This window comes from Balearica regulorum, chromosome 14, assembly GCF_011004875.1.
Source record: "Balearica regulorum gibbericeps isolate bBalReg1 chromosome 14, bBalReg1.pri, whole genome shotgun sequence".
NCBI lineage: Eukaryota > Metazoa > Chordata > Aves > Gruiformes > Gruidae > Balearica > Balearica regulorum.
The window spans coordinates 20,378,474-20,395,952 of record NC_046197.1 but is presented as its reverse complement, the minus strand read 5'-3'; the positions used below and the strand labels follow the sequence as shown (position 1 = coordinate 20,395,952).

Here is a 17,479-nt window from a genome sequence, read left to right as displayed (position 1 = left end):
TGCGGAGGGGACCCCATCCCCGCGGGCAGGACAGGAGTCCTCTCCGGCACATCCCAGCCAGCCCACGGCACGTGCTGCCCACGGCGTTGGGCAACGACTCGTCCGTGTCCCCCCCCAGCTGTGTGAGGGGCTGCGTCCCCAGGAGCCGCGTCCCCAGGAGCCGCGTCCCGAGGGGCTGCGTCCCAGCGGCAGCTCGTGCCAGGGGCTGGCGTGCCCACAGCCAGGGCAGGAAAGCGGGGTCAGCTCCCAGACCCTCGAAAAGCGGTTTTGCAGCAGCCTGCTTCCTTCTCCCAAGGAGGCTGCGGAAATCCTTTTGTCTCTGGTGCTCCTTCACCTCAACTGTAAGAACAGGAAAAATCCCACCGTGCTTGCAGGAACATCACCGGCAAGTGAGTCAATTTTTCCTGCTTTGGCAGGGGGGAAAAAAAAAAAAAAAAAAAAAAGAAAAGAAAAATCTCCAGCAGAGCCCAGGGAGGCACACAGGGTGAGAAACGGGATGCACGGCCCAGACCGCATCACTGCCTTTAACCTGGGCTTTCTCCCAGCCTTTGTGGCCACCGCCACGATGCAATACGGGAAACGCTTCCCAGCTCCCTGCAGACCACCCTCACTCAAATGCTCCCAGGAGGCTCCTGCCCCGGAGCAGAGCCCCGCTCCCCATGCCAGCGTCTGCCTCCCCGGCTGGAAGGGCTCGGGAGGGAGCAGGGGCAGGGCCTTCCCCCCCCCAAAGCCGGCAAGGCAGAGCTGCCGCTGCCCCGACGGAGCGGAGGAAAGCAGGGGAGAGCCACCCAACCCTTCTGCTCTGCAGCGGGGTTTTTTTGTAAAACATTGCTAAGCAACCAGCACTCGGCAAGGACATGGTTCTGGACAGACGCTGTTTCAGCTAGAAAAAGGGGAAAAAAAACCAGCAAAGGGATGCCGTACTGAGCAGTATTATTTAAAAGGCACATGCCAGCTTATTTTACAGGTCACTTGGCTCGTGCAGAGAACCCTTTACCCTTCCCTCACTGAGATGCTGATGCAGGATTAGAAGCCTCTAAAAAGAAAAAAGCACGTGGGTGTGCACACATGCACACGCGTGCACACCACACGCAGCACACCGAGCACACCGGGGTAAATGGCAACTGAACGCGGGTTGCAGTAACGTCCTCGAGCACATCACTGCAGGTGATGGGAACCTTGCAAAGGCAGCGCTGCGGGCACCGGGCACGCCGCTCCGCCGGCCCCACCGCGGGACGGGCAGCACGGCACGGCTCCTGCCGGGGCGCTGCGCAAGCCCTGGGGAAAAAGAAAATTCTTATTTTCTTATCTTATGAGCTATTTATGGCCCGGCTGTAGATAAACAGTCCATATCTTTTAAAAATAGATTCTTTTACACTGCAGCCCAGAACAAAGGGAGCATTTTCATCTTTTGGGAATAAAAAAGTCACCTAGCTGGGCTGGCGCAGGGCAGAAAGCACGCGTGCCGGCGGCTGCCCGAGCGGGCACCGTGCTGCAGCGATGCCCCTGCCTGCCCCCGGTGATGGGGTGCCACGGGGAGCACCGCACCCGGCCGTGGGTCTAAACCACAGGGAAGGGCGAGGAAGTGGCACCTGGGCCCTTCGCTGGCCCCTCATCCCCGCGCTGGCACAGACAGCCCCGGCCCCCGCGCAGCACGGCTGCGCCCGCCGCTCCACGTGCGGGAGCCAGATGGTCCGGAGGCTGGTGTACTTCCCACAAACTCCAGCTAGAAACCGGCTTGGCATCACCACAGAGACGTCCCTTCCCCCTCCGCACCGCAGTCCCCGCTCCACAGAGCATCCCCGGTGCACATCCAGCATCCCAGACGCGTCGTGACCCCCAGGCTCCCTTCGCAGGCGGGAGCAGTGGCAGAGGAGCACAATTCCCGGGTCCTCCAAGCCACGCTTGACACCATCCTTGCTATTAATAGCCGGGGCAATGCCCTAACGAGCACGCCTCGTCAGGAGCGTGCAGCCCGCAGGCCCAGGGCCACCAGGCGTTTGCACGCAGCCATGAAGAGGAGCAGGTGGAAGCGTCTTCACGGCGCGGGGCAGCGAAGGGGAGTGCGCCAGGAAAACAGGGAAAACAGCCTCGGCTCCGCCGGCCGCGGTGACAGCCGCTCGCGTGCCCGGGGGAGGAAGGAGGGATGATTCATACAGAGCAGCCAAGAAGCGAACAAGCTGTGCAGGTTTTGGTACAAGCTCCCCCTCGCTTTGCCTCCCCTCTCCACCCACCGCGGTCACGCTACAGCTACTCATCACGCTGCATCCGAACCCGGCAACTTTGGGTCTGCTTCAAGCCAACGGATCTTAAAAAAAAAAAACAAAAAACCACCCCAGCACAGCGATACCCAGCAAAGCCCGTCCTCCTGCTGCCCCGCTGCTGGACGGCGTGGAAGGGCTGCCCAAAATCGCCCTGAACCAGAACCACCGCAGCACGGGCAGGGTTCGTTTTGCCGTGCCGCCGTTGCTGCCCCTTGCCCAGGGCGGGGGTTTCTGAGGCCCCTTTGCTCGGGTGGAGGGATGCAGACCCCCCCGCACCCCGCCCCGTTTTGCACGCAGACGCTGCTCTGGCCATGGCATTGCTCCCTGGGTTTCGGGGAGAAGCACACAACGATTTCAGGGTGCCTGCGGGAAGGGGTGAGGGCAGAGGGGGCAGCGGTCCCCCTCTGCCAGCCGGGGAGGGGGCTGGCAGCTCCACGAGGGATGACCCCGCTCGCCGGGATCAGCCAGGGAAACGCCGCGTGTGCCAACCTGCGAGAAGCGCGGGGACACGCAGCTGAGCCCCGGCACCACCGCTGCCTCCCACCCTCCCCGCAGCAACCATGGGAACGGCATTTCCTTGCACGCATTTTCAACGTCATCGTGAGTAGCCACCCCCAAAGAAAAAAAAAAAAAAAGATAATCAAAACAGCCCACCACCCCCAGCCCACGTCCCAGGGCACGCAGGTAACAGCACGCACACGGCGCGCACCGCTTCAGGATTGCGGCAGGAACAAACGGAGACACGACATGCGGCTGTGCTGGCACATCTGCAGCCTTGGAAAAATGGCCTCTTGACCCAAACCAGGCCAATCTGCTCCATGCTGGCAGGGCGAGAAGGACTCGGCAGGTACCTGGCTCCCGGTGCTGGAGGAACACCGGGACATCCCACCCAGCCCCCGGGAAAGGTCCCCCCCAGACCAGCCTCTACGTGCCCCTCGCCAGGTCCATCTACCGGCTGCTCGGACTCTTCTCCCCAGACACAAGCGCGCGCTTTCAGGCTACGCCGGCTTTGGCAGCACAGTCAGTCCCAACCCCGCTGTCTCAAAGCTGCTGTTCGTTCCCCAATCTGTTCCCCGCCAACCCAAAAGGGCTGAGTTTAACCCGACGCTGGGCACCCGGTTGGTGCTGGTGCCGCAGCCGGGCAGCGGCACACACAGGGCCAGCGACTTCTCCAGACACCATCACCACATCGGTGCATTGGCACGTGAGCCCGTAGGTGCTCTGCGGCATGCTCCCAATTAAAAAGATCTCCCTGTTAATGAGCCTTCTGCCAGCATAATTTAAAAGACGTGCTCACAAACGCACACTCTCCTGCACGTCCAAGCCCTTCTGCTCACCAGGTTCCCTCACCGGCGCTGCCGAGAGGCCGGATCTGGCCGCAGCCCAGCGCAGCGGCTCACGGCACCAGCGCAGGGGCTAGCACGGGACTCGAGGAGCCCACCCCACCTGGGACTCTGCTCTCGCCATCAGCCCCCCAAAACTCCAGCAGCGGGGGGTCGCAGCTGCACGCAGGGGGACCCGCAGGCCGCCCCAGGGGACCCCCGGGGAGATGGGGGAACGATGCCTGGGGATGTCATCATACACCTCCTGCACAGATCACGACCGCGGGCAGTGCACACGGGTGAACCACTGCAGCACCCTGGCAGGGAGGAAGGCTGTCGCATCCCGAGTTTCCCTGCTTACAATCGGGCTGAGCCACACAGGGTAAGCGGGAGGTTCTCCGGAGCCAGCAGCGGCCGCACAACGATCCCTCCACGGCTCACGGCAGAGACCCACCATCACAAACAAAGAGCATCTCCTGAGCAGGAACACATTCCTGTTGCTAATTTCCACCAGAGAGGAAGAGGAGGAGCTTTCGAGTTGTGCTGAAAATAAAGCAAAGTAATATCATCTGTATTACCACTCGTTTGAATAAAATACCAGGCAAGCTATTAAATATGTGACTGCACAAGCCACACAGGTCATGCAAAGGAGGAAGAAGTTCTCCTTGCCTTCCTGCTGGCACCGAGGCAGGACTGTCTGCCTGAGCTGTCACGCGCAGCACAAAGTACCCCCCGCACCGAACGTTTCCTACCACCCTTCGAAAGCAATGGAGCGGGGGAAATACACCCTGACGCAGGGGAGCCAGCGTCACCTTCCCTGGGTGAACAAAGCAGGAAAAATCAGACGCACCTCATCTTAGCAACCAAACCCTCAAACCACGTGTTTTCCCCCAGATTGGACTTGTGGTTTGCTCGCCTGGCCAAGGCGCAGAGCCCACGGCGGCCGCACGGTGTGCCTGGCTGCATCCCACCCCCGCGCACGGGGCGAGCTCCTCGGGCAAAGCTGGGTCCCACCGCCTGGGAAGGGACCAGGGCTGTGCCCGCACAGACACGGAGCTGCCGCCGAGCCCCGGGAAATCCTCCCGCCGCGAGGCAGCAATTTCCGCAGCGCTTGGAAGACATGAAACGGGCTGCGCAGCGAGCGCGGCGTGACTCACCTTGGCAGCCCTCGCACCCCATCGCTGCTTGTAGGCGGCCAGCACCGCGCACGATGGCAGCAGCCAAACACCATTTCTGATGGTGCAAGAGGAGCAGAACCGAACGCAAGCGGCCGCAGCAACCCAACGTGGGGCTTGCTTTCATTTTGCACCTTCCAGAAACTATAGTGATCGTTCTCCTCCAAACCCAAGTACAGCTGTCTCCTAGCCAGGAGACCGTCTCTAACCATTAATGTTTGCACATGCAAAAATAAGGGCCATTCCCAGAAAGGCCTGGCCTAAACCTCTGTGTGTCAGTCCCTCCTCTCCTCTGAGCGCAGGCAACGGGAAGGTTCGGGCCGTCACTGCTTTCGTCACGGACCAGAAGGGCAAACAGATGAAAATCAGAGCCTGAAACATTGCCTAATTCCCAGCCTAAGCCTTTTTTGTACCAAAAGTTAATTAACTGCCCATGTTAAACACTGGACACAAGTTTCACTTTTGCTTCCAGACAAGCCGTCGAGTCGGTGCCAGCTCTGGGTACGGCACTGCCGCACGCAGCCGTGGGCACGCACGTTTCATTAAGGCTCGGTTTTGGCAAGAGGCTGTCGAGACACGGAACCGCATCTGTGTGCAAGCGCATCCCAGAGCACACGGTGCACAGGCAGAGCCCGGTACGCTGACAGCACCACCAGGAACCACGCAGCCACCCTACTTTGCTTTGTAAGCTCCACAATGGCCACGGAGAAGGACGCATCCCGGGAAAAACCCCACGGCCACAGCAAAAGCCCTCCTGGCATTGCCCACGCTGGCAGCACAGGCCACCTCCCCGATCCCGGTGCTACGCGGGGAATGTGGATCGTCCCACCACTGAAATTACATGCTGCACACACGAACCAAAGGGTGAATGCGTGTCCTGCAACAGCCTCACATGGAGCGTGCCCGCACACAGCAGGGCTGCGAAGCCAGAAACCCCAGCTGGGGAGCGGGGGGCAATCCCCAGCCGCCCACCGCAGCCGGCACAGGTCACGCTGGCAGAGGGCAGAGCTGGCACGAGACCTGCAAGCCGGTGCCACAGTATCTGCCCTGAGAAGCTGGTGGGGCCAGATAAGCTCCCAGCCACCGCAGGGCCCAGGTCCACCCCAGCATCGCCCCCTCCCCGCATCCCCCTGCGGTCCTGCCCCTCCTCGCTGCCCAGCGGCAGCTCTGCGGTGACCCGGCCGAAAAACAGCCAAGGGAAAAACCACCCAAAACCCCAAACCAGCCCCACTGCACCTTTCGGGAGCACGGGCACCTCTGCCCTTCCCACGGGAGCCCCGGGCACAGCTCGGCCACGGCCCAGCCCTCGCAGGGACGGGGGCTTGCAGAGCCCCCACCGGCCCCAGCCCGCCCCGCCGCACAAATTGCAGCCTGCGACGCACGAGCGCAGCAGCGGCCGGGGCGTGGACGAGTTCGGTGGCTTCAAATTAGTGCTTGGCAGTTGGAGGAAGAAGCAAAACAAACAACAGCAGAAACGTGGCAGGGCACTCAACTGCAGCCCCAGCACCCAAAGGAGACGACAGCCCCAGCACCACCGGGACACAGCGTCTGCAGCACAGGGAGACCTGGGGGCCACAGAGAGGAGGAGGAAGAGGAGGATGATGCAGAGGAGGATGCCCTGCTCAGCCCCTCGCAGTAGCATGGGGGAGGTGATGGCTGCCAGCCGCCTGCACCCCCACATCCTCCATCATTACATGCACTGCTCATTTTCCGAAGCAAGCTGCAAAGCATCTTTGCATCACCATCTGGGCGACTGGGCTTGATATCCCCCTCCGCCAAAGCAGAGGGGCTGGAGGTGACACCGGCATCGCGGGCAGCTGCCGTACCACGACAAGCCTCCGGCCGGGATGCAGCTCCCCGTCTGCCCCGTTTCGCAGGCACAGGGGACACGCAAAGGGGCAAAAAGCTTCCGTATCCCTGGTACCATGGTCACCACGGCTCCTTCACTGGAGAACAAGTTTCACGGCATCATGAGTTCATGATTTATGTCTCAATTGAGGTCTTTGCATTTGCAAAACTTTTTGAATAATTTATGTATGGTGTATAAGGGAGAAAGAGGGACACGTTTTGCTGAAAACCAGGTCACTCCTAATACCAGCCAAGCAGTAAAGGGAGACAATAGAAATAGGCACAGATACTCACTGGGGAGAAAAAGAAACACAGCATTTTTACATATACATATATATACACACACTCCAGAGACGCCCTCAGCATCACAGGATATTTAGCCAGAGCAGCTCTTCAGCAAATGAGGATTATTTTCAACCTTCTGAATTTATTATTTTTGTAAATGAAGGAGACAGCACTGTGAATCAGTCCCGTTTCTTTCCATACCTTCAGAGGGCAAAAGCAGGGTGGCTGCAGAACAGCTCCTCCACCATTTCCAGAGACAGACTTACTTATGTGCCTTTGCACCAGCCTCACCATCCCCGCACGCCGCTCCTGCCACACCGGTATCGGTGGCGAGGGGGGCTGCGAGGGGCCAAGCAGGGCAGCAGGAACAGGAGGGAGCTTCTGCCCAGAGCGGCGAGGGGTCCTCCTCCCTCCTGCATCTTCCTCCCTCCTGCATCATGGCGCCGTTGCCCCATTCAACGTAATGATACACAAAGAGTTACGTTGCCCTTGCGCCTGTCTTAAAGAGGATGTGAAACATTCAGCAGAAAGCACAAGAGGAAGGAAAATGAGAGAGGATATTGCCAAGACTTCAAGTAACTTTGGTTGCAGGCCGCCTCGCTGTGCCAAGAGCCCCGCCGCCCTCCGAGCCCCTCGCTCCAGCCGCCGCCTGCCCCAGCCGGGGGTTTGCTGCTCCCTGCACCCTCCGGGACGGCCAGGGAGCAGCGGTGGAGGCGATGCCAGCAGCGAGATAAGGCCGCCCTGCCCTGCCACAGGGAGATGGACTGCTTGGAGACACCAGAGAAAAATAAAAGGCAGGTAAGCGAGCACCTGGTCATTGCCAGGAATGGCCACCAGGTACCACCTGCACCGGCTCGTGGCGGTACTGAAACAGGAGCAACACCCGGCAAGAGGCAGCGCAGCAGCTCTCCACCCCTGGAGCATCTCCACCCATGCTCAGATGGATACCCAGAGGGTCAGTAATGGCCCACGCAACACGGCCAGAGCTCAGAGCCACCACGCACCGAGGGTAACACGTGTGGAGAGAGCCGGGACGGATCCCGTTCTGCGCCAGGTCTGTCGGCTGGAGAAGTCAGAGGCATCGCGGCTCACCGGCAGCCGGTGAAATCGGTTTTACAGCTGGAGAAGGGGCCGCACATGGGAGGAGGACACCGTAGCCAAGCACCACAGCCGAGGAGGGGACACTCATCCCCGTGCCCTGCCCCACGCACCCCCAAACCTTGCCCCAAAGGGCTCTGCGGGGAGCGTGCCATCGTGCCTGCCGCCGCACATGCACGCGAGGCGGCTGTGAGGCCAGGCAATGCCGGTGCTTGGGCATTAATTAACGCTCCAGAAAAATCGTCATTATTCATGCCCCTACCAACCGCAGCCTGCGCATCTGTGGAACACACCCCCGGCCCTGCACAGGAATTAAACTCTAATCCAGGAATGCATTCAACAGAGGCTACAAAACAATTCAGCCATAAACACATCCTTATCTCTGGAGGCCGGTAAGCTTTCTTCCTGTCCCGGTGCGGGTGGCCCGGGACACGGGACCCACGCAGCACGGCCACAGCCACGGCCGGCGGGAGAGGAGCCCAGCAGCAGCCACGAGCACGCAGAGGGGCAGCACACCCAAAAATACCTGCTGTGCAGCGTGACCGGGGCGAGGGCACAAGCCAGCCCCCTCGGCCAGCACCTGCCGAGCAACCCGCTGAAGGTGCACGCTGACTAAGCCGAGACAAACGCCCTTGGGACCCACCACTTAAATCCTAAAATTTATTTTCAATGAAGAACAACGCTGTAGGATTTGTTCTGCGTTAAAATGAATGCTCCAGGCAGGGCCAGGCACAGGCTGCCTTCAGCTCGACAGGAAACGCACCACAGTGAAAGACAGCTCAGACCTGCAGAACCATAAATACACTGATAGCCGTCGGGTTTGGGGGTTTTTTAACTCAAAATGCCAAGAATCGGTACAATGAGGATCCCCGTAATCCAGACGTTACCGGCTGCTGCTCCAGCGCAGGGGAACTGCGCCCGTGGGGCTCAGCGTGAGACGTGAAGAGGACGGAGCAGGAATCAGCCCCGCGGCTGCAGCTCGGCCCTCCCGCGATGGGACAGGGTGGTGGGCTCGGCCGGAGCATCACCTGCCTGCGCCTCAGCTCCCAAAATAACCCCGAGGCCAGGCTGCTGCGTCACGGGCGATGCCACGGGGAGCTCCGCGGCACAGGGGTGCGTGATGCGCCCCTCTCCTGCCCCCACCGCCCTGAACCAGAGCGGGGCCGAGACAGCTCGGCGAGGTGGCAACGCACGCTGCTGGCAGGCTTGGGACGGGAAACCCGCCGGCTGGGGAAGCAACCCGCGATTTGGGCCAAAGAAACTCAAAAAAAAAAAAAAAAAAAAAGAAAAAAAGCCCAAATGACCCCACGGGAGGGAACCGCGGGAACAGAGCCGCCGCTCGGGGAGCGGCCCACCCACCGCAGCACCCCAAGGGCGCAGCCCACCCAGCCGTGGCAGTGGGCGGCCGCGCAGAGGTGTCCCCGGCCGTGGGGACGGGAGCGAGCCCAGCCCGGGTGCGAGGGGGAACCGGGACGCTGCCGGTCACGGGCGAGGGTCTCCCCGGCCCCGGGGCTGCAGCCTCCCGCACAGCCCCCACCAAAACCGGGCGCTCGCAGCGTTACCCCACCCCGGGGCTCTCCCACACAACCGCCGTCTCCGCTTCCCCGTGTGCCGCTGGGGACGGACGGACGAGGCGGCACCGGCTGGGCCGGCCCGGGCAGAGCTCGGGAAGGGGACGCTGGGCACCCCCACCCAGAACACAACCGGGGGGGGGGGCGGCGGGGGACAGGGCACCTGCCCATCGCCCCTGCCGAACCACCCCCGGAGGACCCAGCCCCCTGAGGGGGCCGGGACCGGGCGCATCCCGATGCACCGGGAGCGGGGGCACACGGGTGGGAGCAGGTGGTCGGTCCACGAAGGACCAGGACCGGGAGGCCACGGACCAGGATGGGCAGCGACGGGCCAGGCGGACCTCAGCGGGCCGGGCGGGCTGCGCTGGGCCGGTGCCGGGGAGCCCCGGTAGGACCCCCCCCGGCCCCTCACTCACTTTTGAGGGCGGCGACGAGCGACTTCCCGTCCTTGATGAGCTCTTTGATGAACTTGTTGGTCTTCTCCAGCTCGGCCTCGTGGGAGCGGAGCCGCTCCCGGAACTGAGGGCTGTCCAGGCAGCACTCGCTGAACTCCAGCGCCGGCAGCCCCATGCTGCCCGCACTGATCACCACAAAAACAGATTAAAAAAAAAAATTAAAAATTAAAAAAAATTAAATGCTATTTTAAGCCGAAGCGCAGGCCCGCCTCTCCGGGGAGCTGGCGCCGCCGCGGGCGCGCCCCGGGAGCGGCCGAGCCGTGCCGAGCCGAGCGGAGCGGTGCCGGGCGGTGCGGAGCGTTCAGGCACGGCGCGGGGGGGGGGGGGGGGGGGGGGGGGCGGGGGGGGGCGGAGCTGCCGCCGCTCTGGGGCCGCCGCCCGGGCAGGGCCCGCGCGCTGCCCGCCCGCCCGCGCCGCCACCGCGACACGCCCCCGCGCCGCCACCGCCCCCCGCGCGCTCCTGCAGCCAATGGGCGATCCGGGCGTGCCCCTTGCCTCAGCGGCCACGCCTACGCCGCCCGTTGAGCCAATCAGCCGCGGTCCCCGCGAGGGCGGGGCGGCCGGGCCCGGCGGCGCCTCAAGCGGAGCCCGCCCGGCCCGCGGGAGCGTCCGGCCCAGGGGGCCCACGCCGGTCGTGCGAGAGCCCCGGGCCGGGCCCTGCTCAGGCCCCACCCGCACAGGCTGCTTCCGCGGCCACGGGCGGCACTGAGACACGAGGGGTTACTGGAGGGCCTCGCCCGGCCGTGCCCCGTGTCTCACCCCGCTGCCCGTGGACCTTCCCGGCCCGGGGCCGCAGGGCTGCGTGGAAGCCCGCATCCCGGCCTGCGGGACAGCCGCATCCACCGCCGGGGCCTCTCTGGGTTGCAGCTTTGCACGGTTTTTCCTGCTATTAAACATCTGTGTCGGAGATTGCTCCCCCCGGTTTAATAGCGTGAGTTAAAATAAACCCTCGGTCTCCTGAGGGGGCTGGTCGTGACGGGACACCCCCACCGGGCACCCACCCCGCACCACGAAGGGACTGCAGTCCCCAGCCCAGCAAGGGAGATGGGGCCGGGCAGGACAGCACCGCCCAGCCACAGCCACGCACAACCCGGCTGCCTCTCCCTGCGGCCCGTTCCCTTCAGGAACGCGGCCGGAACGTGGCCGAGCACGGCAGCTGCCCATCGCCTCCTTCCCTCGGCCCGGAGCTTCCAGGAACAAAGTGCAGCCCATGAAACAATCGCCCCTCGTGGTTTCGGCTCCGGCTGCCATAAGGTGGATGGTGACTAATCAGTAATAAAGTGGGACAAACTGTTACTGCTGGTCCCACGGATTTGGGAAAATCCATCCTGGCCACAAGCGATGGCAGCAAGTGCAGGGCGAGCCACCCCGCAGCCTCCCCCCGGGCAGAGACACATGTACGAGCCGGCGACAGCCTCTCACCCCAGGCTGTGACAAACGGACACATTTGCGGATAATCCCTGGATGGCTGGAATTCCCCCTTCCTCCCCAGCTCAACCATCCAGGCTGGCCAGGAGGGCACGGGGCGGCCACCGCTCGGCAAACACCAGCCCATGCGCCGCACAGCGAGCACGTTCCGGATCAAGCGTGGCGACGGGGCGGCATTCCTGTCAAGTCAGCCATGAAACGCGATGCAGAGCCGGTGCCAGCTTTATGCTTTCCTGCAAACTGGGGAAGATGGATGGTCTTGCACAAAGCTTGGGCTTCACATAGGGCTCACAGAATGGGATCCAGCCCGAGCCTGGTCTGCAAAAGTTAATCCAGCTATGTTTCCCAGCGGATGGGTCCAGGCACAGCAACCTGATACCAGCTCAACCTTTTGTCTCTGCTGTTTTTTATTCCCTGGCAGGTCTAAAGCACGATTTTCTCAGTCTTCACACCACAGCCTGACTCTGGCTGAGTCACTGCCTTCAAATATGGTTTGCGAGCCACATTTTTTTGCATGAGGTCTCCTAATTATAAAAGAGGATGTAATACTAATTACATGCTTATCTTGTAGGCAGGATATAGAGTTTAATTAGCTGTCATTTACGCCATATGCATACAGCCCTATAAGAGCACTAGATGTTATTATTTGGATTACGCTCCTTAATTCTACACTGTACAAAGGCACAGGAGCGCATATTTTGGTTTTATCCTTCTACATCGCCATTGTTCGTATTAAAGAATGTTCCAGCACTTTCAGCTAACACAGAAGAACCTGTAACTAGATTTATAGGACACTGCCTTAGAGGATCAGAATATTTGGGGCTGGAAACAATTTCTTTCATCACCTTTCCAGAACCACAGGAGGTAACTATGCTCACACTGTCATTTTCTGATGAGGACAGAACAGAGCCATTACAAAGCTCTCATGTGAAATACCACACAGGTCTGGAACCAAGGCCTCAGGCTGGCAACAATTAATACACCAGATCATGGACTCGCCTCCCCTTTTTCTGGCTTACACTGCAGTCATCAGGATATACTCATTGTGTTGGAGCTCCAAGTGTGGGAGCAGGGCAGGGCAGCAGGCACCCAGGAGGAACAACCATGGACATCTTCCAGCCCGGTTTTCCTAGGGTTGTGCATCCAATCTGTAAAAGAATACCAGCAAAGGGAAAAATGAGCAAACAAACAAAACCCCCAGACTTCCACATCCTCCTGCCCGTAGCTAATAGCTTGCATCCCTCTGCAGTCCCAGCGTATTTGCCTGCCTGCTTTATTTTTTTAAGCAACTTGGTTGTCTCACCTCCAGGTGAGCTAAGTCAACTGGACGCTGTGTAGGTCCAGTAATATGCCGTTAAACGGACAGAAACCTGCCCGCCGATCCCCGGGGGTGCAGAGCTCGGCCTGCCAGTCTCCAGCCCACACTCCTCCGTGCCTCTCCAAGGCTGTGCTTACACATACTTCCAGCAGATGAAAGCTGCGGCCACCGCGGTCCCACACTCCTACCGGCGAGCCCGTCCTTGACCACACATTAACACATTCTCCCTTGCTCAGTCACCAACCCGCATCCCACAGCTAACTCGCTCAGGGAGCAAAGTCAGCAGAAAACTAATCCGGCATTAAAAAAAAAGAGCAGTTTCTACCTAGTTTAGCTCACTCAGGGATCAAATAACCACCGGTGCTGGTGCAGGGCTGGGGGCCACCCCAGCCACAGCCCAGTGGGAGGAAGAGGGAGGCTGCAATAGTGTCAGCTCGGCCCCCGCGGCTCCTCCCAGCCCCCCTCGCACCAGCATTACCTCTGGGTGGGTCACACAATCTGCTGCGTTAAGCAGGTTTGTTTGGAAATTAACAAAACTTTTTTAGAGCTAGTTTTTGGCTGGATCAGCTCCCCAGTCTGTCCGAGCATGACATCTCCCCACCTCCATTTTCCTGCCCCCCCCCCCATCTTCGCACTGGCTGCAGCGGTTACTGCACCTCTGTGAAACAGCCATTGCAACCCAGCAAGAACGAGCCACTTCTCCTGCAGGAAAGCTTTCTGCCAGTTAAGTGAGATCAGTCAGGTAAAGCAGGAGCCGGAGTGACAGCAGGAGCAGGCAGTGGGGAACCAGCCCCGTCCCCACGCAGCAGCGCTGAGCCGCCGTGTCAGCTCACGGCATCTCACGGCCCCGGCGCGACAGAGCCCCGCGGCAAGGCTGGTGCTGCGGTGCGTGCTGAGCGTGGGCGTCCATGCACAGGGACTGCAGTACCAGTCATCCTGCGAGCGTCTGCTGTCGGGGATTTTGGAGGCTCCCCCCTGAGAGCAGACCCCCAGCCGTATTCCCACTGCCTGTGAAAACAAGCAGCAGCGTTACAGGGGGAGCGAAACCACCCGCCAGTCACGGCTCAAAACACCAGGGACGTGGGCACACTAATGCACTTCTTTAAACCCCAGGAGACTGCAATGGGCATCTTGAGGCTCAGAAACCAGGAGCTACATGAGAGGTTTCTTAGAATTGCCCTCGAGCAGCAATGTTCAAGGTCTATTTATTACGTGACTATATATCACACTCACATCTTTCTTGTTCTCAAGGATTTTTTTTTTTTTCATTGAGCTAGGCACAGATGAAGCATTGTATATGGCCAAAAAAAATTAGTGTTCCAGACAATACATTAGACCATTGCAATGCATCTGCATGAATTCCGTGCTGCAAACCAGAGGGCATGTATTGACCTATTGTACTGACAACCTTCTGGGAGATCACATCCTTGAGCCTGGACCTTTTGTTAGTTGTGAATACAACTCCAGAGTAGACACCAAGAGCTTCCCCTTCTCCAGTGCAGCCATGTCAGCCTGGAAATAGGCCCTGGGTACGTTCTTATTGGATACACCATTTCCATGTGGCTGCAGCAAACAGCCTTAGAGAAACCTTTAACCTGATAGAATGTTCCCTCCACTGAGCATTCATGAGTTTTGCATATAGCTAACATGATAATATATATATAATCTCAGCAGAACAGTACCTTTCCTTCCTGAGTTGCACCTCTAGCAATCACACATGAATTTCTGCCTCCTCGATTCCTTTTCCCTTCTTCAGCTAACTTCTTTTCTCCTTGCAGTCGCTCCTCCTGGCCTTCAGGCAGGTTTGCAGGGTGCGCAAGACAACCCAGAAGAAAGGTCTCTACACCGAGCAGCAGTGACATAAATGAGCCCCTGCCTGGGGGTCAGATCTCACTGAAGTGAAAGGCAAGCAGGACTGGGGTCCCTGCTCCTGATCTACAAAACCTCTTCAGCTCCCAGCTTACACTTGTTAACTTCCAATGAATTTTTTTGGAAAACTCATCATTAGCCACTTGTGCTACCAAGTCTTCCTGGGTTTCACTGACATCACGGGTTTGGTAATTGCTTTTGGAAGCTGGTTTCTTTTTTAATGGAAATATCAGTGTGAGATGCTATTAGTCAGTCTGTGGTGTCCTCCTTGCAGCAGAAATGATCTCCACATCTATTTCCTCCCAGTCCCTCTAGCTGTTGTTTGTGCCTCGGGCAATCCCCCCACAGAGAGCATATTACTGTAAGTATAGCTGCTACAAGCCTGTCGTCTCAGGCTAATTGGCCTCTCCTCTCTGCAGCAGTCGCACCCGTTCATACGTGCCTGGGACACGCCAGCTACTTACAGCGCGATCTTTGCCAAGCCACTCGCCCAGCACGTGCCCCTCGGAGGCATCTGGGAGCGGTGAGGAGGGAGCAGGAATCACGGCGGCAAAGCCAAGGCATGGCATCCGAGGGGAGCTGTCTCCAGGAGAAGATAGCACCGCTTCCCTTCATCTTCCTGGCAGGTGTCAGAGCACATAGACCAAGACCCAGCTTCCAAGTGCAGCAGCACCACGTCCGGAGCAAGCACGGGAATGCGCCTCAGGCGTGAGAGTTTTCTGGTGCTTGTGCTTTTAGCCAATTCAGGAGATTTATTTGCCTTGATTCCTTGTTAAAAATAAAACTTTTTCAGTACTCTTCAGCTAAGACACTGAGAAGCCATATATATCCTTGGCCCTTCAGCTGACCCCTCAGTTTTGCTAACTGGGCCAGCCCTTCTGCACTGCGAACAAGGAACAAGATCTTGCTGCAGGGGGTGGCACTTCTCCCAGCTCTGTTGATTTTTGGCACAATTCTCCAGAGTGCTGTTTGCCTCCTCCCTCCCCAATCTCAGTGGCAGCTTATTTACATTTTTACTACGTTAAGGTTTATCCTCTGCTCCCACACCTGCCCTGACTGCTAACCTCCCTTCTCCTGGTCAAGTTTGTGACCCCCAAACCAGGACCCTACCCCAGAGCCCAGGGATACTCGTGAGTCCCTTGGGCTTTTCCTAGCCTGATGCTATCCTTTGACTTTTGTTTCCAGGATGATGATCCTCATGGCACTGGAGCCAGGCTTCTACACTCAATGTCTCCTTTGTCTTCCCTTAATTTGGTGGTGGTGGTGATATTGATGACTGAGGATCAAAAGCACCATGACATCCTTAAGCATAAGTACCATGGAAGAGCAGCTTTTAGAGTCGTCATGCTCACATCTATGGTCACACTGCCCTGCCCAGGAATTAGACATAAAATAACTTACAAAACAGAAACATTATTTTAAAGAGTAATGCCTGAATCGGGAGACTGCAGAAGCTCAGTTACCCAGCAGCACAAATCCCTGTTTGATTCAAGCCACAATGACCCCTTCTCTATTTCATTTTCGAGCACCATTCACATTGTAAATGTTCACGGCGCTGTGCATACGTGTAGAGACGGAACAAAGCACTGCATTCTGATCTGTTATCTGCAGCATGATTTAGTCTGTGAAGACATGAAGACAGTGGCTGCACGGTCATAACTTCTAGAGATGTGACAATCATTCAAGCACAAAGACAAGGGTAAGAAATTACTGGGTCAGGGAGCTGGGATGTCTAGAGGCATTTGGCACATTTAACATGATGCAGGAAGAACACACATAAAGGAACTTCACTGCTTACATGTATGCATTTGGATATATAATTACCTTCAAGGCAAAGAGAGGGTTAATTGCACCGAAGAGCATCGTTCCCTTGCTCGTGGTCCAGGTTACATCTCATCCTGGGAGAAGGGTGGGCTTCCAGCTGCACTATGCCCTTCATCCCTGGTTTTCCACTGTGCTGCCCAAGAGCTTCAGTAGCTCCTTTCCCATCCAGGCCTCCCCTGCGCAGGGATTCTGTGGAGCAGAGAGGTGGTTATTTAGCAAGCTGTGGGCAAAAAGAGAATCCGCCCTCTCTGCGGCGGCCAGAGAAGTAGCAAAGGAAACATTACTACAGGGTCTGCAGGGAAGTTCTTACTGACACAAAAATGACAAGTGATACATAAGTAAGAAGAGTTTCAAGCTTGGGATTTTTGTGGGTGAACCCCTTAGGAAGAGAGGAGACACGCAGCACACAAAGGAGAACCCACCACGAGAGCTAGTGCAGCTGCCCTGTTCCTCTATTCAACCCTGCAGATCTCAGAGGGCTGAGAAAATCCCAGGTCTCTCCTACAACTTCTCTTGCACCTAAGCAAGCTCAGACAGCATCCTCTGAGCATAAGGCAGGCTCAGAGCAGCAGGTTTCCCCGGGCCCCAGCTGACACAGCCATAACCCCTCAAAGCCAGCTGTATTGGCCAGCGCGTGCAGAAAGCCGTGCTGCGGAGCCAGGGTGACCCAGCCCTGCCGCGGCACCTCTGCCCCGGGCCCGGCAAGGCTGCCGGAGAGCACAGCAGCTAGCGCCGTGGGATGGTGCTGAGGCATGCAGGGCTCCAGCACCACTGGCCCCGCAGCTAAGGATTAAACCGACAGCCACATTGAAATTCCTACAGGACTACATCACAGGGATGGAAGGGTTTCCCGGAGAAAGAAAAGTGTTGGTCATAGATGTTCTACAAAATCCCTGGGAGGCTTTTTCTAGAGGAAAATAAAAGGACTGTCAGGTGCATTTTGGGCAGGGACAAGGCATCAACCAGGCTGCCCAAGCTAGAGCTAAACACACAAAGGCAAAGTCAGAAACAAGTTCTCAATT

At 58.5% G+C, this 17,479-nt stretch overlaps 1 protein-coding gene across 6 annotated transcripts in view; it reads right to left on the bottom strand.

The window, feature by feature from the left end:
* ARHGAP26 (Rho GTPase activating protein 26) overlaps nucleotides 1-16,017 on the bottom strand; it is a 152,360-nt gene extending 136,343 nt beyond the window's left edge. For 4 of the 6 annotated variants that reach the window (XM_075766776.1, XM_075766779.1, XM_075766781.1 and 1 more), the window contains exon 1: nucleotides 9,980-10,388. In XM_075766776.1, the coding sequence (XP_075622891.1) occupies nucleotides 9,980-10,133 (154 nt within the window). In that variant the 5' untranslated portion in view covers nucleotides 10,134-10,388. Of the gene's footprint in view, nucleotides 1-9,979; nucleotides 10,389-12,465; nucleotides 12,595-14,446 lie in introns of those variants that run through there. The other 2 variants (XM_075766784.1, XM_075766780.1) reach the window with 2 other exon arrangements.
* Between the last annotated feature and the right edge of the window lie 1,462 nt (nucleotides 16,018-17,479).